The following is a 26,269-nucleotide window of genomic DNA, read 5'->3' on the forward strand; positions in this document are numbered from 1 at the left end:
CTCGCATAGCACAGCATCTAAATGCGTGTTAGAGTGTAAGCAGTCTCTGGAGAGAATCGGGACAGGGAGAAGCATACATCTATATTGGGTCCCAGGGCATATGGGAATAGATGGGAATGAAAAAGCGGACGAATTAGCTAAAAAGGGCGCATCCCTTGAAGCTTGCTCCGTAGACGTCCCAATTAGATTGGGCGAGATTAAGCGAAGGCGAGAGGTGCACATGATCGACCAAGCAGAAAAGGCGTGGGTTCAAGCGCGGGGCTGTAAAGTGTCGAAGATTATGTGTAGGTCTTACAACCTTAGACTAACACAGTTGCTTCTATAATTAAAAAGAGAGGACTGTAGACTCATGACGGGTATTCTGACTGGCCACTGCCTTCTGGCGTCACATGCCTTTAAATTAGGCTTGGTCAGTGATAGCAGGTGTAGGAAGTGCGGGTTGGAGGAGGAAACGATCGAGCACGTTCTGTGCTCGTGCCCTGCACTTGCCAGGCTAAGACTCCAGCTATTAGGAGTGATACAGCTGTCAGATCTAGAAGCAGCAAGTGGCTTAAGTCCTAGGAAGCTTCTAGTATTTGCCAAGAGGACGGAGTTATTTTATAACATAGGTCCTGGTTTTTGATAGGGTTTTTCAGTTTGGTCGTTAAAACAAACTTCTGGTAACACTACGGACTCAATCAGTCTATGTGAGGTCCTCATGGACCGGCCAGTTCAACCTACCTACCTATGTTGCCCGGCTAGCTTCGTAGTAGGACTTTGAGACTCTTATCTCAGGGGTGAGTCGTGCCCCACGTTGCTTGTCGCCGGAGTTCCCTGGCAGTGGTTTCCCACAGATGATCCGGTTTCCTGTTCGCTTCATCGCCAGGTCTTCAAAGCGAAGCAGGTTTGTTACGGTCTGCTGCTACGGTCTACGGCTACGATCCACTTGGGAGCGTGTTCACGCGAACACACCTAGTGATGTGGCGAAAGTTGCGATAAAAAGTATCAAAAAAGAAGGGAACAGACAGACCGGCCATCACTAGGAAAAAATCGCACGAGTTTCCGGCACTAAGTCGAAGACGAAAAAAATAGAAGGGAGCATAAAAAAAAGAATCGCACGTTTTCCGGCCGTAGACACACCAAAAAAAGACTGAAAAAATTGGAAGAAATAAAAGAAAAAGGCCACGTGTTGATGTACATAAAATATAAATAGATGTGACCCGACTGCAAATCCTGGGAGTCGAACAATTTCATAGCAGAGGTTATGAGCTGCTATTTGGCCACACAAAAACGTTTTTATATACTAAATACATTTGGCTTCGAAAACAGGACTTTTCGCAATAAGTAGTGAAATTAAGTCGACTAAGCTTGTCCAGACTGTTTTAATAAATCATCACCGACTAGAACGAAGAAGATTTTATTTTGCACCCAAAGAAACGTATATATATATATACATTTATGTGCGCAGATATGTCTATTAACTTGTATTTACGTTAATAAATAAAACGAGAAGACGCAGCAACAGCAAAGGAAGCGGTCTTTCAAAGATCCTCCTAGGATTCCTCAAACGAGAGGGGGTGAGAAGGGAATACGCCCAAATCAACAGTATCAACAAGAACAGCCACCACCAGTACACCTCGGACCAGAGCGCAACAACCATCAACAGTACCAGCACAGCGCGCCCAAGACCGCGCACCACAACCAACATCAGCGTCAACTTCACCGGCAAAATCAACATCACCAGTAACCACGCCGGCAGAGGCCCATGGTACGTACTCTGGCGGCCATGTAAGTAACAGCCTTGTATAGACTTAAAACTAATTACCCTACAACAAAATTCTGGTCACGAAACTTACCCACGCCCATGCAAATGTGACTAAGCATATAACCTATGACTGTATAATAAATAGTCAAACGGCGTGGAATGACGAGAGCATTTTTGCAGGGTAGTTAAAGGAACTTCCAAGTGGTACTTAGAGGGTTTTATATACCCCGGGTAAACCATTCGACAAGGATCGATCTTTTTGTCAAAATTACGACATTTTTTTTTAGAATTATCAACAAAAAGATGAAAGGATAGTTTAACGTATTATAGAAAAAAAAGTTACACATAAATGATTGCCACTATTTAAGTTTAGCTTGTATTAATTATCTAACCAAAAGAATTACTATGTGAGCACTCAGGTTTTGCAACCTGACAAGATGTTAAAGAATGCAACAACAATTTAATATGCAAAATTATTTACACATTTTAAAGGTTTGTTCACAAATAAACAGGCAGTTTTGTCTCAGTCGGGTCAAGCAGCATTTGCCTGTTAGAACGCCCAACACTAATTCCAACATACTCCGTTTATTTGTGAATGCATCTTATATATAATATATCAAACAAAACTCTTTAAATATAACTAAAATTGTATTCAGCAATTTACTAGTATAATTCCATTTACCTAATACCTACCTAAGCATTAGCTTTACATAAAAAAAAGCATACATCTTTTTTTTGATCACTTTAAGAATATATTTTGTCGCCTTAAAACGTTTGAAGTTAGCTCTATGAATTTTATTGATAATAAGCCGTCGCTATCACGCGAAACATTTTAGCGATTCATTTTGGAAGCTTAACCATAAATTTAATGAACATTTTTTTTTGCGACAGCAGCCATTCGTCGATTGTCGAGTATGCACGAATTGGCAAAAGGATTTTGAATTCAATTTTTTTTTATATCTTACAAATGCAAAATATATATATATATATATATAAATACGTATGAATCCCTATTGCGGGCAATATCTTTCGAACAACAAGACGAAAGTGATTTACGTGCACGTAATACATATTGCTATCGCAATTTCATATTTATTGCGTTTGGTAAACACTCTTTTAGTACATATTAGATATTATTATCATTATGCTATGCGCATTAGCATTATACCGATTCGATATTAGGTTACACTCAAAAATGAGTTCTACTGTAACATCATAATAATTTTTGTAAGTGGAGAAAAGAACAGATAACAAGTGATTATCGTAATGATGTACTTTAAGGGCAACCCCTTATGATAATAACCAAAACAGAACTTTATATATATTTTGTTGTTAACCAAACAAGCAAATTAATTTAAATACCTTTGTTGTTAGAGAGCATAGTTTATATTTGGAATTTAGCTAATGCTCCAATAATTTTTCAAAGACAAGCTCTAAAATATTAATAATGAATGATAAATAAATTGTAATTAAAATGGGAATGCTGACTTCCTTGTTCATTTGGAAGGCATAGGGTAAGCCAGGTAAGGGGCCACCAAAAATTAGGTGCGTCGGTGGCCATGGTTTTTGAGGGTGGGCTAAGCACCGGGCGTCGCAACAACACCCGCGGCGCCCCTCTATATATTCGGCCCTTTTTGTTTATTTTCCTTTTGGTTCTTTTATTTTATTTTCAGCAGTTTTTTTTGAATTTTGATTTCAGAGTAGTAACCGGTCATGTCCGGTTCGGTAATTTTTTTTTGCGTCAGTTTTTTTTGAATTTTTGAATTTAGATTTTGAATGCCAACGGTCTGTCCGTGACATCCGGTTCAGCCGGATGTTGTTTTATTTTGAATTTCAAGCGTTTTGAGTCGGCCTCTGCGCTTTTTGACAGCTAGTTTTGATAGGCATGATAGGAATTTTTTTGTTTATGGCGCAGGAACAGTAAGGTTGGCAAGGACCCGCCCCAGCCGACAATGACTAGCCACTGTGCACCACAAAATCATGCCGACCGCCTTCCTTACTGCTTCCATCGTAAATGCGATTCCATAACAAATCGACCTAAAATTTGTTGTCCTGGCGAATATTCGAGATTCCAGGTATGGAAGAAGCTATACGCTAAACTGCCATCACACGAAAATACTGAAGATCACATTAAATGTTATATTCAATGGCGATCTTTACAAAACCTAATTCGAAAGGAGGCTACAATTGATACACTTATCAATGAACAGCTAATCACTGAAATTCAAAAGTGGAAAGACATTTTATATAGAACTAGAAGACCCGGCAGACGTTGTCCTGCCCTAAATTTGGCCAATGTGCATACATTTTAATAAGCTTTTTCCGTCTGACCACATTTTGGCCTATATCCCGAGACCATATTCACCCAGGGGTATGCAAATTACCCTCTAATAAAGCACTCATCAACAGCTTACATTTGATATCCACATTTTATAAATACATTTTAGGGGTACCCGGGTCCTCGTTTTCGCCTATATCTCGAGACCCTAGTCACCCAGGGGTATGAAAATTACCCTCTACTAAAGCTCTCATCAACAGCTTTCATTCGATATCAATATTCTATAAACACATTCTAGGTGTACCCGGGTCCACTTTTTGGCATATAGCTCGAGACCCTAGTCACCCAAGGGTATGAAAATTACCCTCTACTAAAGCACTCATCAACAGCTTTAATCTGATATCAATATTCTATAAACAGATTCTAGGGGTACCAGGGTCCACTTTTTGGCCTATATGTCGAGACCCTAGTCACCCAGGGATATGAAAATTACCCTCTAATAAAGCACTCATCAACAGCTTTCATTTGATAGGAATATTCTAGGGGTACCCGGGTCCACGTTTTGGCCTATATCTCGGGACCCTAGTCACCCAGGGGTATGAAAATTACCCTCTATTAAAGCACTCACCAACAGCTTTTATTTGATATCCATATTCTATAAACACACCCTATTGGTACCCGGGTCCACATTTTGGCCTATATCTCGAGACCCTAGTCACCCAGGGGTATGAAAATTACCCTCTACTAAAGCACTCATCAACAGCTTTTATTTGATATCCATATTCTATAAACACACCCTAGGGGTACCCGGGTCCACGTTTTGGCCTATATCTCGAGACCCTAGTCACCCAGGGGTATGAAAATTACCCTCTACTAAAGCACTCATCAACAGCTTTCATATGATATCCATATTCTATAAACACACTCTAGGGGTACCCGGGTCCACGTTTTGGCCTATATATCGAGGAAATATGCTGTTTTGAGTATTTTCCCGGCAAGTATTAGAATTTTTCTCACCTTTTAAACCTTCCCTAGACCTCCACGAATAATTCAAGACCAAGATAAGATAAATCGGTTCAGCCGTTCTCGAGTTTTAGCGAACAGCAATTCATTTTTATATATATAGATTTTGGACACTATTTTTTTTTCAAAAAGCGAAAGTATAGACATTTTTTGGGCATCTAAGATCTCATAAGCCATTATGATCCGATACTTAGAGATCATTTGGAGAAAGTTAGGATTTCACAATAGCAGCACAAACGTTTACAAGTTCACTATCTTTCCCCAGACATTCAGAACGAGTTTATAGAAATTTGTGCAAAGCATGTGAGGGAAACTATATTAGATCAAGGCAAGAAAGCTAAGTATTTTGCTATTATCGTTGATGCTATGCTTGATGCTAGTAACGTTGACTACGTTCATTTTGCGCTCACTCCATTTCAATTCGAAAGCAACAAATTTACAATTCCAGAACAGATTTTGGCTTTCGTGAATTGTAACCAAAAAACTGCTCAGAAAATCGCTGATCTAATTTGCCATACATGATTGAAGATTTTCGTGCACAAGGGTACGATAACGGCGCCAATATGAAAGGAGCTTACAACGGAGCACTACGTCACATTCTCGACAAAAACTGGAATGCTGATCACTCGCCTTGTGCAACCCGCAGCTAGGATAGCGTTTTCTTTTCTGGATAAAGTGTTACGCATGCGTTGTTGTTCTATTCTAAAAAGCAGGCAACGCCTTTACGGGGTATTTCGTTCTTTTGTGAAAATTATTGCCTGCTCGCAACGCAAAAGCGTTACACTTTTACCCTGTATAAAATGGTGGTGTGACAGTGCAACTTTGTGAAACTCTCAATTCGCTCTTAAGTTCCACATATACTCTGTTAATATGAGTGAATTTGGTGAGTTGAAATGTTCTTTGTATGCACTATAAATGTTGACCATTTTCTGGGGTAGGAGTAACTCTATTGTTGTTGTTGTTGTAGCGATAAGGTTGCTCCCCGAAGGCTTTGAGGAGTATTATCGATGTGATGGTCCTTTGCCGGATACAGATCCGGTACGCTCCGGTACCACAGCACCATTAAGGTGCTAGCCCGACCATCTCGGGAACGATTTATGTGACCACATTGAACCTTCAGGCCATCCCCTCCCTCCCCATCCCAAGTTCCATGAGGAGCTTGGGGTCGCCAGAGCCTCGTCTGTTAGTGAAACAGGATTCGCGGCGGATGGGTGAGGTTGACAATTAGGTTTGGGGAAGCTATATATTGCGCTGGCAACCTGCAGGGTTGCGCTACACAGCCCCTGGAATGTGATATTTAAGTCCCCTGTTGTTGTTGATGTTGTTGTTGTTGTAGCAATGCTCGCCCCACCTAATAGCCGCGACCGATCACAAATTGTCATCAATATCCTCTAACGGGAGTCCAAGGAAACTTGCCGTTTCAACAGGGGTGGACCATAAGGAAAGGGGTGTTAGAGGCGTTGGTTCCATATTACAATTGAAGAGATGGTTGGTGTCATGTGGGGACACATTGCAAGCGGGGCATACATTTTGTATGTCAGGGTTGATTCTGGATAGGTAAGAGTTTAACCTCTTACAGTATCCAGAACGAAGTTGAGCAAGAGTGACACGCGTTTCGCTGGGGAGTATGCGTTCCTCTTCCGCGAGTTCTGGATATTTTTCTTCAAGTACTGGATTCACCGGGCAATTCCCGACATAAAGGTCCGACGCCTGTCTATGGAGTTCACCAAGGACCTGCTTGTGTTTTTTCGCTTCATACGGCTGGGTTATCAGGTGCCGTATTTCCTCAAAATGCTTACGGATATGACTCCTTAGGCCCCTAGGCGGTGCTGGTTCGTCAATCAGATGTCTGTTGGGATGCCCAGGTTTCTGGGTATTCAACAGAAACTGTTTTGTCAGCATCTCATTTCTCTCCCTGATGGGGAGTATTCTCGCCTCATTATGCAGATGGTGTTCTGGGGACATAAGAATACAGCCCGTGGCGATTATGAGAGCAGTATTTTGGCAGGCCTGTAGTTTCTTCCAGTGGGTAGTTTTTAGGCTTGGCGACCATATGGGTGACGCGTAGCACGTAATCGGTTGGCTAATTGCTTTGTATGTGGTCATGAGCGTTTCTTTATCTTTTCCCCAGGTACTGCCAGCAAGGGATTTGAGGATTTTATTACGGCTCTGAATTCTCGGAACAATTGCGGTTGCGTGCGCACCAAAATGTAGATCCTGATCAAACGTCACACCCAAGATTTTGGGGTGTAAGACAGTCGGTAGCGTAGTGCCATCGACGTGGTTGTTCAATATGGTCGACATTTGGGGCGTCCATGTTGTAAATAAGGTCGCGGAAGATTTAGTCGGTGACAATGCCAGGTTTCGCATCGGCATGGCTATGCCGTCTGGGCCCACTGCTTTGGATGGTTTAGCGCGACCAATGGCGTCCTCAACCTCTCTAGCGGTGATGGTGATTGGTGACGCGCTGAATTTGTGTTTATGTGCGTGTCTATTGGCTCTCCGTCTATCTTTGTCGACCGTAGGATGCATTATATATTGTCGGCAGAAAGCGCTCGCGCATTTTTCCGCATCCGACAGCACCTTATCGCCAAAGGCGATGGATACTTTGTCTTTGTGCTTAGTCGGATTCGATAGGGACTTTACGGTGGACCAAAGTTTACCTACACCGGTAGAGAGGTTACAACCTCTTAGGTGCTCTTCCCATTTCGCCCGCTTGTGTTCGTCCACAAGCAATCTGATGCGTTGGTTTATATCCCTTATTTGGGGGTCGCCTGGATCAAGCTGTCTTATAAGGTCGCGTTCCCTCGCTAAGCTCGCGGCCTCCGCCGGGAAGTGGGGCCGGATTTCGGGAATTCTCCCGGCGGGAATGAAATGTGCCGAGCCGGATTCAATGACCTTACGGAAGGCACGCTCCCCTTGGCGGGCATCAGTCGGGATAGGGAGGGCAGCAAAGCTGCTGTCTGTTGCAGATTTATATTCTTTCCACTTTCCTTTTTTGAAGTTTATGAAAGTGCGTTTTTCGGTGACGATGAAGTCGGCGGTACGCTCGAACGAAATAAGTATGGGCAGGTGGTCGGATGCCAATGTTACCATCGGCTACCAGTTGACGCAGTTTACGAGTTCTGCGCTCACGATTGAGATATCTGGCGAGCTATGACAGCTTCCTACCATACGTGTGGGGGCATCTCCGTTTATTGTGCAGAACGTCGTTTCTTCTATTTGATCCGCCAACATCTCACCCCTACTGTCCGCCCGCAAGTTTGAATGCCATAGGTCGTGATGGGCATTGAAATCGCCTAAGATAATGCGATTGTTGCCAGTGAGTAGGGCCTCGATTTTAGGGCGGTATCCACTGGGGCAACAGGTGACAGGAGGGATGTAGATGTTGATGATTTCTAGATTTGCATCGCCTGACCGGACAGATAGGCCTTGACGTTCTAAGACATTGTCCCTGCGGTCGATGCCAGGATCAAATATATGATATTACACAGAGTGGTGTATAATAAACGCGAGGCCGCCTCCATTTCCGCTCTCGCGGTCCTTCCTGTGGACATTATACCCAGAGCAGGTCTGCAATTCAGATCTTGCTGTGAGTTTAGTCTCTTGAATCGCAGCAATGCGGATGTTGTGCCGCTTCATGAAATCGACTATCTCCGTAATCTTCCCAGTTAGTCCATTACAGTTTAACTGCAGAATTCTGAAGTGCATGAGGGGTGACGCCGCCACTCTAGGGGTAAGTGACGGGTGACTACGCCTAGGTTGTGGAAGGCCAGGACGCAACTGCTGTTGTGGCCTTGGGACTGGGCGCCCTTGGGCAAGCATTGGGGTACCCGGATGATTTGGGTTTGCGGCCTGGCTAGAACATCTAGGAAAGTGGCACCACCCAAGGCAGGAGCTGCATTGAGCGGATGTCGCAGACCTATATATTCTGTGCTGGCAGACGGTGCAAACGGAGGTAGGGACTAAGAGTCTGTTTCCCTGACCTGCACGATTGCTGCCAGAAAAGAGGGGGGGGGGGGGAGAAGAAGACGGGGGCAGGGGCTGATGCTCAGCATTGCTACCAGCTCTACTACGAAGGTAGTAGTTATGAGTGGTATCAGCTGTTTGAGTTGTTGGCGCCGTGGGGCGCGAGCAGCAGCGGGTACTTGTTGTGGCTTGCTGAGCAGCGAGGCTGCTGGAAGGTAGTGGAGGGGCGCTTAGGCGTAGACTACGGGACGCCCTTGGGCGTGAGCAGCAAGGAGCCACAAAAGATTTATAAAAGTTACGTGGACGTCGGGTTTTGGGATCAAGTCCAGAACAACCTGTCCCATGCAACCATCCCTTGCACGAGACACACTGAACAGAGTATGACCGTCCTAAAAAGATTATTTTCTGGCAAATGCAGCAAAACCATTTCTCAGGACCGGGGTCAGGAGACGGACCCGGATTGGGTTCGATACCTACCACCGTCTTGTAGGGCAATTATGCATTGACGTGACATTGATGTTGATACGACGTGATGTCGACGACGATACGAACTGCTGGTTGACGTTGACAACCGTAATAGGGGTGATTTAACTATTTGAATAATTAGAAGGCGCTATTATTTCTATTGATACATTTTACGCTTTTATTGCACCCAACTCCTAAATTGATTTAACATATCTGAGGGCAATGAAAATATACAAAATAATAACCTTGGGGAAAAAGTATTTAGTACTGAATGGAAAAAAAGTGTGCATTCATTTGAAGTTTACATTCATTAAAGATTGGGAATGGTTCCTACATTCACACTCTATATTGAATTATATTTTTCCATTCAACAACACACACACTTTAGCTTTGAGTTAAAGTATTTTGAGCCAATCAGGAATGGAGATTTATAATATGCAACCAAAAAATCACAATTTTTTAAAAGAATGGTGAGCTAATGCACACTCAGTTGATTCAATTTTTTACGGCTCTGGTCTAATTTATTGTTTGTTTCTGTTTGGGCATTAGCCTCATTCTTATGGCTCTTCCTCTTCTCCATATTTTTATCTCCCTCCCTCTCATTCTTCTCCCCCTCTCCCAACGCCTTTTCTATCCCTTTCTTTTTCTCTTCTTTCCCCCTTTCCTTTTCCGTTTTTCTTCTCCTTTCCTTTCCCTTCTTTTCGTTTCCTTTTTCCTTCCCCCTTTCCTGCTCTCTTTCCTTCCCCTTTTCCCTTTCGTTCCCCTTTGCTTCCCTTTTCCTTTTCTTCTCCTTTACATCTCCGTCCCCTTTCCTTCTCTACCATCATTTTATCCCACTCCTTCTCAGCCTCTCTCGTTCGCCCACCCGATCTCTTATTCTTCTCCATTTCCTTTTCCCTATACTTTTTAATTTTCGTTTCTGTTCTCTTTTCCTTCTCCTATGCCTTCTTCCTCTCCCTATTCCTATGTTTTTTCTACCTTTATTGGTATTCTTGTATCTATTCTTATTCGTCTGATAGTGACCATTCCCAAGAAGTGGGTTTACCTCAGGGATGCACCTTAACGTTAAGCTATTCGTTTATCAAAAAATATCCACCGTTTCCGTTGAAACACTTCGAAATATTATCGATAAAGAAATTATCAAGATAAATTGTATCTCGTTTTTAACCGAAACGAAAAGCTTTCGTTAACGTTAAAAACGTTAACAAAAACTTGATATTTTATGTTTGAATTGTGCTATAGCCATGGTGAAGCCGTAAGGTGGTAACAGCGAGCGGACATACACACACAAACTCCATGTAATTTGTTTGTGTAATTCGTTGGTGGTAATATCAAAAATACTCTGAGAAATGTTCGTACTGTCAAAATTCATGAAAAAAGTTGCAATTAGCTTGGCTAATGCTTTCACCTTTAATGACTCCGCTAACAATCAGTTTAGACAGCATAGTTTGAAATTAATAATCAACATAAACGCTTTGATTTCGTTTTGATATGGCAGAAAACGAAACAAAATCATTTCGTTAATTTGACGTTCTTAACGTTAGTAAACGAAACGAAATGAGATAAAATTATTGGTTAAATATGTAGACGATATCTTCGCGATAGTGAAAAGAGATGATGTGGATACTATCCTAGATACACTAAACAAGTACCACAATAAATTAAAGTTCACTCTTGAAACCGAAACGAATTTTAGCATACCCTTTTTAGATACACGGGTTCATAGATATAATAACATTCTGACATTAGATTGGCACACAAAACCTACCTCGTCTGGCCGCCTGATAAACTTTCTATCAGCCCAACCCTTCAAATACAAAATAAATACCGCAAAAAATCTTATCAACAAAGTCCTAACTATTAGCCATCAAAACTTCTGGGAAGCAAACATAAGAAAAATTAAACAAATTCTTACAAACAATAACTTTCCAAAAACACTTATAGACAGCCTAATTCGAGAGAAAATGTCAAATGTTGAAAATAATATTAATACAAATACAACAAGAACCACAACTGATCAACCCAAACAGTATTACAGTGTTAAGTACATACCTAGATTAACTGAATACTTCTACAAGCACATTACATCTGACAACAATAACATATGTTTAGCATACACATCGAATAATACATTATCTAGTATCTTCACAAAAACCAAAACCCCTCTCAAAACTTCACAACAAAATAACATTGTCTATGAAATACCATGCAAAGGTAAAGAAAACGAAAGCTGCGATAAAATATACATAGGCACGACTAAGCGAAGTCTAGGAGTACGCCTAAATGAGCATGAAGCAGACATAAGGAAAAAGAAGATCAACACAGCGCTATCGCAACACACCACATCAAGCGGTCACTCAGCTGATATGAAAAATGTCAAAATATTAGACAAAGAGAAACGAACAAAAATCAGATACACTATAGAGAGCTTACGAATAATGGAGAAAAGGAACAAAACAGTAAACATAAAAGAAGACACGGATTGCATTTCCGCGGCTTATTTGTTATGCCTTTAAATTCGGTTGTTTAGTTTGACAATTGTACCACATACAGATGGTATTAGCGATATGTTTTTATAATAGAAAATTTAACATATATGTATATGTATGTAAGTCCATTTTCGTTTATTGTTTTTTGTTTGGTTTTAATTTTTGGACATTGTTGAAATTTTAAACAACTATTTTTATAATTTCATGTCAAATTACGTTGGTAAATTGAAAAAATATTTAAATAAATGCAGTTTCGCCCCTGAGGAAGCTAAGGTGCTTAGCGAAACGTTGGGACGTAATAGTGGAGTTTTACTTGCACTAAAAGCAACAATATGGTCAAGAAAAGCCTATCATAACACAGAAATGACTTTGTTTCGTTTATTAACGTTAATTATCGTAACGAAATGATATAGTTTCGTTGGTTAAGCATGCCTGGTTTACCTCAATTGGTGTGCATCACTACTATATATGTATATATTACACTAGCCTTTACCCTTTGGCCTCGTCCGCAAGGAAAAATAAAATATATAGACTATTCACGTTAGCCTGCTTATCAAGTTATTTGTTTTAAAAAAATTGTCTGTCTAATATACTTCATTTTTTAGAGTTGTGCTTTTTCGTTCATTTCAGAGATTCGAATCTTTCGTTCTTTTTCTGATGAACGAACAAGTTGTTGTTTTTGTTCATTTGTTCTTTTTTTTCAAGCAAATTTGTTCACTGCTGTTTAGGATTACTCCTTGGAATGTTTTACCAAACGTCATCAAACAAATGAAACGTTACGTCCCGTCAAATTTTATATTGACTGTATGGCAGCACTGTCACATAAATATATGTACCAGTATTTTTCTTTCAATTTTGTGTCATATCATTTTGCGCTTGTAATTTTCATAGTTCATCATTCTCAATAAACGGTTCAATCTGTTCAGTTATATTATACTTAATTCCGCGGTACAGTTATTGCTAACATTTTGGTGCCTCCTGTGTGGACTATTTTTTGGTTAAGTACAAAATGGCAGAATTGAAATTGCGTTCGACGGCAGTCAAATCAATAAGACGCATTCTTGAGCGCATAAATAGGGAGACAGTCAACGAGTTGGATGTATTTCAGCTGGAACAGGAGCTGAAAATGCTAGAACCACATTTTGCGCGATTTACGGAGAATCACGACCACCTAATTGGATTAGCTGAAACCGCGGAAGTTGCGGCACATGAAGCCCTGTGGGAAGACATCGAGCAGGTGTATGTAGAAGCGTGCAGCAAACTTAATCGCCTTATTGCCGCATGCAAAGAAAAATCACTGCCCACATCAAATGCGCTTACACGCAACAGCCCGACTGCAAGCTTAGAAGGTTGCTCGTTGGATCTAAAACTTGACCCATTAGCTATTCCACAATTCGATGGTGACATGTGCAAGTGGTTGGCGTTTAAAGATGCCTTCGAAACATTAGTGCATCGGGCTTCCTTCCCAGAAGCATTCAAGTTGGGCAAACTTCGGCAAGCTGTTAGTGCCAGCGCAGTGCCATTAATCGGAGGAATCTACTCAGGCGGCTACGAGGAGGTGTGGAAAGCTCTTAAGGAGCGCTACGACAATAAGAAGCAACTTGCGGAAATACACGTGTCACGTTTCCTTAACCTCAAAGTTGCTACAGAGGAATCGGCTAAGGCATTACTTGCCATTGTTGATACGGTGCACGAGACTCTTCGTGCCCTACGCGTAATGGAAATCCCTGTTCAACATTGGGATGCTTTGGCGGTGCCAATTGTGGTATCGAAATTACCAGCGCTAACGAAGAGAGATTGGTCCATGAAGTGTTCGACGCATGAAATACCAACTCTAGACGATTTACTTAAATTTTTGGAGAGACGCGCTCATAGCATTGTTCCAGAACCATCCAGTGGGCAATCTGCGCGACAACAACGACAAGTGAAATCTCACATGGCATCCACTGAGGTTGGACAATGTGCACATTGCCAAGGTGCTCATCGAATCACAAGGTGCCCCGCTATCACAGCAATGGGGATAGATGCGCGCTTTGAAGCAGTCAAAACTTTAAAGCTATGCTACAATTGTCTACGTAGTGGTCATTCTTCACGTCAGTGCCCCTCTGGTGGTTGTAGAAGCTGTGGCCGTAAGCACAACACGCTTTTATGTCGTGACAAACCCAACAAGACGGCTTTGCCTGCAGTGCCAGACGAGGCTAGTGATCAAGCGAAGTAAAATCAACATCATGACTAACCGTACCTGCGAAAGCCTGCGTTGCGCAATCCCACGCAATCACTCTTTTGGCAACAGCGCGTGCATATGGATTTGGAGAAAGCTTAATTCAACGCGTGGCTCGTATTTTATGTGATCCGGGATCGGAGGTAAGCTTCATAACGGATCGCTTGGGAAACTCTTTGCAGCTTTATCGTCGTAAATGTAATGTAAATGTGGAAGGCGTCGGGGCTACAGTAAACACCCGAGCAAATGGCAGCGCAACGCTCACACTTAAGTCGACAACGAAGGATTTCAGCATACAACTTGAAGCACTGGTGTTACCGTCCATTACGTCTGAGATTCCCGCAGTGAAGGTTAACGTAAGCCAGTGGTCACATCTGAAAGGACTCTATCTGGCTGATATTTGATTTGGTACGCCAGGAGCAATCGACGTTCTCATCGGTGCAGATGTATGGGGACAAATCGTACAGGGTGAGGTCATCGGTGCACGACCAGATGAACCTTGCGCCCAGCGTGCACACTTTGGTTGGGTGGTATTTGGCCCTGCAACAGTATCTTCAGTTTCCAATGTTTCATCGCTTTCGTTTAAGACCGTCGTTGGCGAAGATGACGTTCGCCTAGAAGAACTGGTGCACAGGTTCTGGAAGATTGAAGAGGTTCCAACGGCGGATGAATCTGACGAAGATGAGTGTGGTAAGATATTTGATACCACACACTCCCGTACACAAGACGGACGTTATGTCGTACACCTGCCCTTGCGGCGCGACGCTCCACAGCTTGGAGAGTCTTTCTCGTTGGCCATGCGCCAGTTCGAGCGGCTGGAACGACGCTTAGTTTCAGACCCTACACTGAGAGAAAACTACGTAAAATTCATGAGAGAGTATGCTACTTTGGGCCATATGGAGAAGGTAGAATCACCGTACGACCATACTGGCTGTTATTATATCCCACATCATGCGGTCGCCGCGAAGTTTCGAGTTGTATTTAATGCTTTGGCGCCGACCACTACTGGTTTATCGCTCAACGACATTCAGCTGGTGGGTCCAACAATCCAGGACTCGCTTATCAACATCCTGTTGCGTTTCCGGCGTTATCAAGTAGCAATTACTGGTGACATTGAGAAGATATTCCGCCAGGTTTTGGTGGCGTCGGAGCATCGAGACTATCAGAGAATCATATGGCGAGAGTCTCCTTCCGACGAACTGGGCATATATCGTTTGAAAACAGTCACATATGGCATGGCGTGCAGTCCATACAACGCTGTTCGTGCTTTACAACAATTAGCACATGATAACTACTCGACCGTTCCTGATACTACGAAAGCGATCATCGCGCGTGAAGAGATACTCCATTCGTTCTACGTTGATGATTTTTTAACAAGTTGCGACAATGTCTCCCAAGCCGTTGACCTAGCGTTGAACGTGGACACCATTTTATCCAACGGTGGATTTAAGCTAAGGAAGTGGAATTCCAATGATAGTAAGGTTTTGTTGTATTTATCTAATAACCCGTCTCTTTCTAGTTACACGTTCACGGCATCTGTGGCAACGGTATTGGGACTGAGGTGGGATTCGGTATCCGATCAGTTATTCTACCATGTCGATCTTAATCAGGCAAGTCAGATAACTACAAAGCGACACGTGCTCAGCGAGGTGGCACGTCTTTTCGATCCTGTTGGACTGATAGCACCAGTAATCATAACAGGAAAGCTATTCATTCAGAGAATGTGGTCTGCTGGTCTATCTTGGGACTCGCCTTTACCCGAAGAACTCCGTGACGAATTGCTCAAGTATCGTTCTACTTTGGAGGCCCTTAGCGAAATCCGCATCAATCGCTGGTTGGGCATGGTTCGGAATAATCAACCCACGTTACACGGGTTTTGTGACGCCAGTTCACAAGCATATGCTGCTGTTATATACATCCAAATAAATGACGCGGATGGGGTGCGCTTATCATTACTAACTGCACGAACAAAGGTAGCACCATTGAAAGGTGCGACGATACCCCGCCTTGAACTTTCGGCTGCGCTTCTTCTGGCTGAGACTTTGCATAATGTGAGAGGTGCTTTGCGTTTGGACGCATCTCCGTACATTGTATGGTCCGATTCGGCGATCGTATTGTGCTGGCTGAAGAAGCACCCAACAACACTAAAACCATTCGTATCAAATAGAGTTCGCAGGATTCAAGAGCTAACATCTCCCGATTGCTGGTACCACGTTCGCTCAGCACAGAACCCTGCCGATTGCGCGAGTAGGGGCATCAATCCAAAGGAATTGCTGAATCATCGGCTTTGGTGGCGTGGGCCAGGTTTCATAGAACTTCAGTCAGCCGAGCAAGAAATTCTACTTAGTCAAGACGAATCAGAAGTACATCGTAGTGAAATGCGCATCGTTTCAGGAGTGGCTAGTCTTCCTTATGCCTATCCATTAGCAACTCGACGCCCAGATGGTCAGGTCATACCATTGGACGAACGATTCAGTTCCATGCAGCGATTATTGGGTACGGTGGCCATCATACTGCGTTGGTTGGGTAGATATCGACACCTTCGCCAACCTGTCATAAGTGCCAGAGAAAGAGACGACGCATTGGATGTTTTGATTCGCATTGAGCAACAGAGACACTTCAAAGTCGAAATGAATCACTTGAAGACTGCTTCAGGTTTGTCATCTTCCAATAAATTAATTTCATTGAATCAATTTATAGATGAGCATCAGATGTTACGTGTCGGAGGTCGGCTCGCTAAGGGAGATGTAGAGGATGATCAACGTTTTCCTATAATACTTCCGAAATCTACTCCATTAGTTCAGCTTCTAATACGACAAGTCCACGAGACCACGCTCCATGGTGGAACCCAGCTGATGCTGCATACTTTACGACGCAGGTATTGGATATTGAATGCGAGACAGGCCGTCAAAACTTGTATACACAGATGTGTGGTGTGTCGTCGTCATCGACGTCAAGTGTTCCAACAGCAAATGGCTTCGTTACCCGGGCAGAGAGTTAAGCCTGGAAGACCATTCGTTTCATCTGGCGTAGATTACTGTGGACCGTTCACTCTGCGTATCGGTGCGAAACGCTCTCGTACTCTCGTTAAAACGTATTTGGCAATATTTGTATGCATGGCTACTAAGGCCGTTCACATAGAATTGGTTGACGACCTGTCCGCACAAGCCTTCATCGACGCATTCACCCGCTTCATCAGCCGTCGTGGTCCGTGTTGTGATTTATACAGCGACAACGGCACTGCCTTCGTAGGCGCTAATCGACTTCTCCAAGAAGACTTTTCGGCATGGCAAAGCGCTTACACTCAACACTCCTTAGCGAGCACAGGGACGAATTGGCATTTCATCACACCGAGTGCTCCTCATCAAGGTGGTCTTTGGGAGGCTGCTGTCAAGAGCGCTAAACGTCACTTGGTCCGCTGTGTTGGTTCACAAACTTTGTGGTATGGTCAATTACAGACTTTAGCCGCACGCATTGAGGCGTGTCTGAATTCTCGTCCGATAACTCCGCTCTACGATGATCCTCACGACAAACTTGCGTTAACACCCGGCGATTTCCTTATCGGCGCTCCGCTTCTAGCTGTTCCAGAACCAGACGTACGCCATATTCCAACCAACCGCTTGAAGCAATGGCAATGGGTCAGACAAGTGCACCAAGAGTTCTGGCGGCGATGGAGTGAGGAGTACCTGACCACACTTCAACGGCGCAATAAGTGGCAACGGCGCAAAACAGATATAAAGATCGGTGATATTGTGGTGGTTAAGAGCGAGAACCTACCGCCAACTCAGTGGCGCATGGGTCGTGTGACAGGAATCCATCCTGGCGACGATGGTGCCATACGCAATGTCACCTTGAAGACCGCCAGTGGAATTATGAAGCGAGCTGTCCAGAAACTGTGCCGCCTCTTCGATCAAGAAGATTTCGAGTCCGCCGACTCGACCGGGCAGGATGTTTAGGATTACTCCTTGGAATGTTTTACCAAACGTCATCAAACAAATGAAACGTTACGTCCCGTCAACTGAAGGAAATTTTATATTGACTGTATGGCAGCACTGTCACATACATATATGTACCAGTATTTTTCTTTCAATTTTGTGTCATATCATTTTCCGCTTGTAATTTTCATAGTTCATCATTCCCAATAAACGGTTCAATCTGTTCAGTTATATAATACTTAATTCCGCGGTACAGTTATTGCTAACAAATAAGTTAATATATATATATATATGTATAAAAAACTTCAAAAAAACAAGTTACAAATTTCGGAAGATCCAGAAAGAGTACAGACACAAATTGTAAATATGAACTTTTCAAGTTTAATAAATGTAATAATTAGTTTCTTACAAAACATGTTTTTCATAAATAGTCCATACATATATTGTTGTAGTAGTGCCACACACAAAGATGACCACACATATCTTTAGTGTAAAGCCCCCATTACTGATACTTAGCATTGACTTGACTGGACTTGGCGTAAACTTGGCAACTTAGCCACGATTATACTCCACTTGGCGCATAAAATCTGGCATCATAATCAGCGTTGAAATTTATTTTTAAATAAATGTCAGTTTGTATGACAAAATGTCAAAATGAAATGGAAACAAACAAATGGCATCTCAAAATGTAAACGTCACTTAGAACTTACATAGAAAATCAAAATTCAACAGACTTCTAAGTCAAGTTAAGTTTTGAGTAATCAGTAACATGCAATGTTCATTTAACAGAACTGTAAGTGACAGTTCGCAAGCCAAGTCAAGTCTATGCTAAGTATCAGTAATGGAGCCTTAAGTGGCATCATCGACATTTGTGCTCACTGTGAATTTCTGCGTATGTATGTATGAATTTACGTATGTATGTTCGCGAACGAAATGAGAGAAATAATAATATTAGATAAAACGAACTAAAAGAACAAATGAACTAAAAGAACAAATAGAACCGAAATCGAAGATCTAGTTCACTTGTTCAGTTGAGAGACCCGGTCAATTGAAAAAGTTCAGAACGAAACGACCCAACTCTATCATTTTTGTAATAGAGTAAAAAAAAATTATAAATGAGCTGATAACCTGATGGGATCCCCAAATGATCGAAATTATCCATAAAAAACGACGAAATGACCCCGACGGTATCGTCGACGGATCCCGAAACCATCCAGAAATGCTCCCGGAAGGGTCTCCAAATGGTCCCAGAATAGTTCCAAAAAAGTCCCGAAATGACAACGACGCGATCCTAGACTGATCCATAGAACCACACAGAACTGATCCCTGAGGCGTACCCAAATGATCCCAAAAAAGTCTCGAGAAAGTTCCGAAATGACCCTGACGGGCTCCCGGATGGACCCCAAGCACCATCCGGGAAAGGTCCCGACATGATCCCGAAAACCATCCAGAAATGATCCTATTTCGTCCCGAAAATTTCCGAAATGACCCTGACCAGATCCCGAAAATCATCAAAAAATTATGCCAGAAGAGTCCCAAAATGGTCCCGAAATGACCCTGAATGGATCGCGAAAACCGTCCAGAAATGATGGAAGAAGGGTCCCCAAATGATCCCGAATCAGCCCAAAAATGTTCAGAAATTACCCTGAGGGGATCCCGGACGGATCCTGAAAACTATCCAGAAATGATGCCTGATGGATACCGAGAATGTCCCGAAATAACCCCGACGTGATCCCAGATGGATGCCGAAGACTATCTATAAATGATGCCTGAAGGATACCGATTCTGTCCAGATGGATCCCGAAAACCATCCAATAATTATCCCAGCGGAATCCCCAATAACCCTCACATAGTCCCAAAGAAGTACCAAAATAACCCCGACGGGATCCCGGACGGATCCGGAAAACCATCCAGACGGGACAAAGGGTATCGTATGTCCGTCTCCTGGTTCCAAGCTACATCTCGCATCAATTTTCAACCAAATCGGTTCATCCGTTCTTCAGTTATAGTGTAACTAACCCCACTTTCTTTTATATATATAGATTTTTCACGGGCAAATTCAACGGTGTAAAAATATTCGTTAAATGAAAAAAATTTGACAATAACGCCCCGATTCTGAGCGTTACCGGTAAAATAGTACCCAGAACATTAAGTAACCGAATATCGTTACCAGTTCTTTTATCGGCGAATCTGGCCCAAGTGGTAACGCTGTCATCACTGAAAAACTCACCAGTGTCTGTGGAGAAATTAGAAAGGTAGTTTTCTTCGCTTTCACGGTTGCCACTTTGGTCCGTTTGGACCAAAAATGGTCCCTTCCAACCCCATTTGGTCCGCTGGTCCCTTTTCTTAAATTTTGATCCTTTTTAGGCAGTAGCAACGATTGGCACTTTCCTTTCTTTTTCAGTCAGTTAAAAATTCACAATATTGCCCAAAAATTCGCCATACTTTCGTTAGCCCCCATATAATTTTGAATTTACTTCAATGGAACTCTCACCATATAAAATTGCTCAGTCAATAAAATGTACGAGAACAATAACATTTAACCTGGGATATATTTATGCCTGGCATTAAAGAGAAAAGTGTTGGCAAACACTTTGTCGTTAATTGTTAATGAAATAACCGACTAATCAAAAAAAATTCTTGTTTTATAATAATATTAATAACGGCTATATATTTCGATCAGTTATACAATACTATGTAAAATATATGAAAATAAAAATTGCTTTGCGCCTAGCATAGCTTATAGCGAGCACTCTGTCGTGAGCCTAGCACTTTCAATATTTATACAAAGAAATTCTATGCATTACTTCTCGTTTGGCACGTTGATATTTAAATCTTTCTCACCTAGCTCAAAGAGTTCAAGGAATTCCAGGACTATTGTGGTGTTAAGCCGCGCAAGGTAATTGAAAACTAGGTATCTTGCCAAAAGAAATATTTTAACTCGAAGACAGAAGGAAGCAAATGCAAAGAGATTTGATTTCGGAAGAAATGTTTTGTATAAAATTATTCCCGTAGGTGCTAGCAGAACCTCTGAGGCCTGGGATCAAAACTCACACTTACCAAATCTGGGCTCTGATATGAAGTTTAAACGTTAAGGGAAAAAATAATATAAAAATAGCACTAACAAAATTGCCTAGTTTCATTTATGATTTACTGAGTTTTCCACATACATAGTTCGGCATTTTGAACCGTTTCTTACTAAAACCTAGCTGCACTATACATTTTATTTTATTGTAATCGACAACATAATGCTAAAACCAAGAGCTTTGTTACCAAAACTAGGTTCACAACGTTTGGTTGGTGGAAGACATAGACTTATCCTATGTCAAAATATAGTATCATTTTTGGTTGCATGCACATATATGTTTGTTCAGCTTGAATTAAAGGAAATTCTTCACTATGTTTAGTAAAATTTTATATGGAAACATCCTAGAATTTTGTATTTTATACTAATAAAATAAAACAAAAATTTGACCTTTTTTTCGATGAATTTCGGTCACAAATGAAAGCATGGTGCGGCAACCGTGTTCGCTTTACCGAAAATGTCTCACTTGTAGATACGAGATTAACGAACAAACGGGACGATGTGTATGTATATGCATATTATTGTTACGGTCTGGTGTTATGGTCTACGGTTACGGTCCACTTGGGAGCGTGGACAAAATTTGGTGGTCACAAAACATCCTCGCCGGCTGTGCACATACGCAGGTAATTGTCCAGAAACTAGGGAAGAGTCGATAGCGCAAAGCACCGAAACCGTTCTTTCCAACAAATCTCGTTTCTACGCGTCTATTTGGGTGGTAATAAACTCTGCACCGGTTGTGTTGTGTGGACACAAGGTCCAGTTGAAGTAGGTCGGCGTTCGCAGTCACACTTAGGCAAGGTGCACACGAGGCTACGCGTATTAGACGCTGCAAGCGAAATTTGTACGCTTTGATGCCGAACACATGTATTTGAATGGAGAGCTGCATACGAGGCGTCAGCTGCATGAAAGCTACAAAGCATGAAATTTTCGTGTAGCTAGGCGTACAGCAATGTTGGTCGCTAGGCGTAAATACGCCTAGAAAAGAGCAAGAAGAAGATGTTTGTTTACAATTTTTCGTTTGCAAACTTGTGTGCTGTGCTTCTGTTGCTATAAATATATATTGAATTTATTTCATATAAAAAAATATAAAATGGTCGACGCGACTAAATTCGTTCAATTGGTGGAGAATTATCCTTGCCTATACAAAAATAATTTAGCAGAATATTCGAAGAAAGATGTTACAGAAAGAGCATGGGCAGCAATTGGTGTGGAAATGAATTGGTCAGGTGTGTAGATTTTGAATTTCTTTTTATAAATAAAAACAAAGAATATGTCTAAATAGATCTAAATTTATTACACTCTTCCTTACAGTGCCTGATTGCAAAGAAAAGTGGAAGAACTTGCGAAATGGCTTTGTAAGAAGTCTCAAGCCATCTCCTAGTGGATCTTCTACTAAAGCGAAGAGGCCTTACTATTTGCACGACATTATGCAATTCGTTCTTCCATATGTAAAACCAGTGCATCATTCTGAAAATACCAGCAACATTATAATATCAGAAATGGAAGAACAATATTTGGATGAAATTGAAAATGGATCAATTGCTGACGACAACTACAGCGATTGTGCCCCCACGAAGACAGGGTCTTTGATCTGCAACAACCTAGAATCACATCCAGCCAAAGAAAGCAATTTTGAACCAACATTTAGTGCCAAGAAAAGAAAGAAAACAGCCCGAGATGAAGTCGATGTGACGGTGGTAAATTACCTTAAAACAAAAAAGGGAAAGACAACTTCGGAAGATCCAAAAAAAATGTTTCTAATGAGCTTACTTCCCGACGTAAGAAGTCTTTCTCTCGAGAATTTGCGCACATTTAAAATTCTATTTATGATGCTGCTAGAGGAGCTTTTAAATGAACAAAGGGCACAATCTGTCAGGCGGGAACTGTTTGATCCAGCAACGTCTTATGGCCAAAATATAGAAGTCTGCACCCCAGCTCCTTCGCCCGATGCTACTCCAACCTATACTCCAGTACTATTTGAAACAATTAACTGTGAAGATGAAAGAGCCTTTTACACAAACGAGTAAACTTACGTTTTTGTATATTATTTATTATATAATTATACTATTATTTAGTTATAAACAGATGTTAGAATGGGTATGTTTTCAGTGGGCTGATCTCATAAGTATCTTACTACATAGAAGTAGTCATGAATTAGACGATACAATAGTGAACGAAAAAAGTACCAGTATTACAAGTGTATGCTAGTTTGAATACATGTACACCCAGGGAAGTAGGTATTGGCACAAGGCCTTTTTGCGGTTTTCGCCTAGTTTTGCTTTAGAAAAATAATTATATAAATATATATATAAATAAGATGGACTAAAAAATCACATGCTTAAAATGTTTCCCAAAATTTAGAACATGTTTTTGAAATCGGTTTGCATAGTTTTCGTTCTACAATTCATTTAAGTATTTGATATGAATTATTATTCACTTTTTCTCAACTATTTGAATTAAATTGATTGCAATAAATGTTGTTAAATGGAAAGTAAAGCAGTCTAACAGTTTTTATAAACAATAATTCCACTGCCAGGGCAAAGAAACATTTGGTAATAAAAAATAATTGCTTAAATAGTGTCGTAAGTTTTGTGGGGCAGAATTTTCCATTATGTTTACATTATCGAACTCCGGCAGAGTACTTGGGTTCCGTTGAACTGGTTGCTGGTTTTCGATATCGGGAAGAAAGGTCGTGTATGATATGCCATCTTTTTTCCTTATACAATTATGTAGGATACAAGCACTTTGTATATTTGAAATGATTGTTTCGTACTTTTGGCATCGTATAGGTGTTGAGAAAACTCCAAATATTTTTACCATCATCCCGCATCTTGTTGACAATGTTTCTTTCCGGATAAGGCCGCATAACATTTTTCCTTAAAGGAAAGGCGTTATCTGCTACGAAATAATATGGAAACTTATTTCCACTGCCGTCATGCGGTAGTTCCTTTGGGGATGGTAAATTGTTGTAACTTTCTAACCAACGTCCAAACGTCGAAATTCTAAAAACTCCCCCGTCGCTATTTCGTCCTGCAAATCCGCATTCTATTGATGTAAATATCCCGTCGGCATCGCAACAGGCAACTAATATTACTGAATGGTAGTTTTTGTAATTGAAATTAGCTGAACCCGAATTTGGATATTTTTGAATTCGCACATGCGAACATGGCAACGTCATATAACAATCTTTTAATGAATTCCATATAGCTTTTGTTGTTTCTTCAACAATTACTCCGATTGTACGTTCTCCTCTTTGAAAATATAAAGCAAGCGCATTGAACGTGCATCCTGTAGGCAGATACCTAAACAAAAAGTTATAAAGAATTTAGACCACGCACATACACAACAACATGTTCGAAACCAACTCAGTAGTGGCCTCAATTCAAAGATACTCATATCTAATGAAAAGCTCCGACTCAGAAAATGTTCCTATAACAAATCGAATTTGTCATCAGAACAGGGTAGCTGTTGTTGTAGCAACATCTAATACTAGGATTCTCAGTACTTAAAGAACAATACCCAAAACTAGCAGAAGAGGAACGACCACTGTTAACACAACAACAGGAGAAACGCACTCTGCCTAGGGAAACGCGCGTCACTCTAGCTCAACTTCGATCTGGATACTGTAACAGGTTAAACTCTTACATATCCAGAATCAACCCCGACATACAAAATGTATGCCCCGCTTGCAATGTGTCCCCACATGACACCAACCATCTCTTTAATTGTAATGTGGAACCAACGCCTCTAACACCCCTTTAATTATGGTCCACCCCTGTCGAAAAAGCAAGTTTCCTTGGACTCCCGTTAGAGGATATTGATGGAAATCGCAGCTATTATGTGGGGCGAAACATTACTACAACAACAACAACAACGTTACTGAACCTTTTCCGAAAATGAGGCCCTACACAATTGAATCCCATACATTGAATGAAACAATGTTATACACATACCTTAATGTTACCATAAGCCGTTCTTCAGGAGGGACACTTTCACGCATATTGGTGTTTTCTTTCTGTATGGAAGCACCAACGAGCATAACCAAATCCTTGAATGTAGCTTTTGACATGCGATAAAATGTTCGGAACTTTATATCATCATGAGACAACTCCTTTGCACATACAAACAGTCTACAATCAACATTTTTCTGAATATATGGATGTGCCCAATATTTTCTCTTTGCTTTCTTTTCCTTTCTGCGACGAAGGAAATTTAGCAATACCAATTCTTCGTCGCTGGACATGTTTATGTTGACCGATACAAACAAAAATTTTTATTGAAAACCGTTTTGAATTGAAAATTCTTTTTTTCTCTTATGCGCGGTGATGAAAACTTTTGTTTTTAATTTTATACAAAATCAACTTTTGTATAATGGCAGTTATACAGCATAAATAAATTTTTGTAGGGACGCTTGTAAGTAGCTACGTATGCAGATCTTGAAGCGTAGAGGAATTGTAGCTACATAAAATATCTTGTACGCGTCTATGACGCGTAGCCTCGTGTGCATCTTGCCTTAGTGAGATAAACCTCTTCCTCTACGTTTACGAAGGACACTACCACCTGCGGAAAAGCGTCCGACACCACCTCCGCCTCCAGGGCCAGCAGTACGCTGCCGCGTAATACAATCAACGTCAAAGAGCCAAGTCATCCGGCTCGTACAGGGTAGCGCGAAGCTTTATCGCCACCCGGTTCACTCGGTTACCTCGACCCAAAGCGCCACCACCACCAACGGCTCCTACTATTATCACGGGCATCACCATCAGTAGTACCTCCCCCAACCCTTCCATTAGCGCCAACCACGAGCGCAACAACCACCAGACGTACCGCACCACCAGCTGCAACGCACACAGCGGGGCCGCGAACATAGGCCTGCGGCCACTAATGTTAACACCTACAACAGGCGGTACCACCGACAACAATACTAGCGCATCTTTATCAGCTACGACCATAACGGCTACATCAATACTAGCCGCATCTTTATCAGATACGACCATACCGGCTATAACAATACTAGCCGCATCTTTATCAGATACGACCATACCGGCTATAACAATACTAGC

The 26,269-nt window shown here is 41.7% G+C and overlaps 2 protein-coding genes across 2 annotated transcripts in view; one reads left to right on the forward strand and one right to left on the reverse strand.

The window, feature by feature from the left end:
* Positions 1–26,269, reverse strand: part of LOC137236681 (adenosylhomocysteinase-like) — a 505,973-nt gene that overhangs the window by 15,946 nt on the left and 463,758 nt on the right. The gene's annotated exons all lie outside the window — the stretch shown is intronic.
* Positions 21,842–23,417, forward strand: LOC137237516 (uncharacterized). The gene is made up of 3 exons (XM_067761227.1): positions 21,842–22,435; positions 22,521–23,232; positions 23,285–23,417. Exons 1-3 carry the CDS (start codon positions 22,300–22,302, stop codon positions 23,415–23,417), a joined length of 981 nt encoding a protein of 326 aa, XP_067617328.1. The 5' UTR covers positions 21,842–22,299.

The sequence above is a fragment of the Eurosta solidaginis genome, chromosome 1 (assembly GCF_040869045.1).
Source record: "Eurosta solidaginis isolate ZX-2024a chromosome 1, ASM4086904v1, whole genome shotgun sequence".
Classification (NCBI taxonomy): Eukaryota; Metazoa; Arthropoda; class Insecta; order Diptera; family Tephritidae; genus Eurosta; species Eurosta solidaginis.

Bases quoted from the DNA above. Each gene is read 5' to 3' on its own strand.
- LOC137237516 (XM_067761227.1), top strand. From the start codon at position 22,300: ATGGTCGACGCGACTAAATTCGTTCAATTGGTGGAGAATTATCCTTGC. The intron at 22,436-22,520 runs GTGTGTAGATTT...TCTTCCTTACAG, and splicing joins TGTGGAAATGAATTGGTCAG to TGCCTGATTGCAAAGAAAAG. The intron at 23,233-23,284 runs GTAAACTTACGT...ACTATTATTTAG, and splicing joins AGAGCCTTTTACACAAACGA to TTATAAACAGATGTTAGAAT.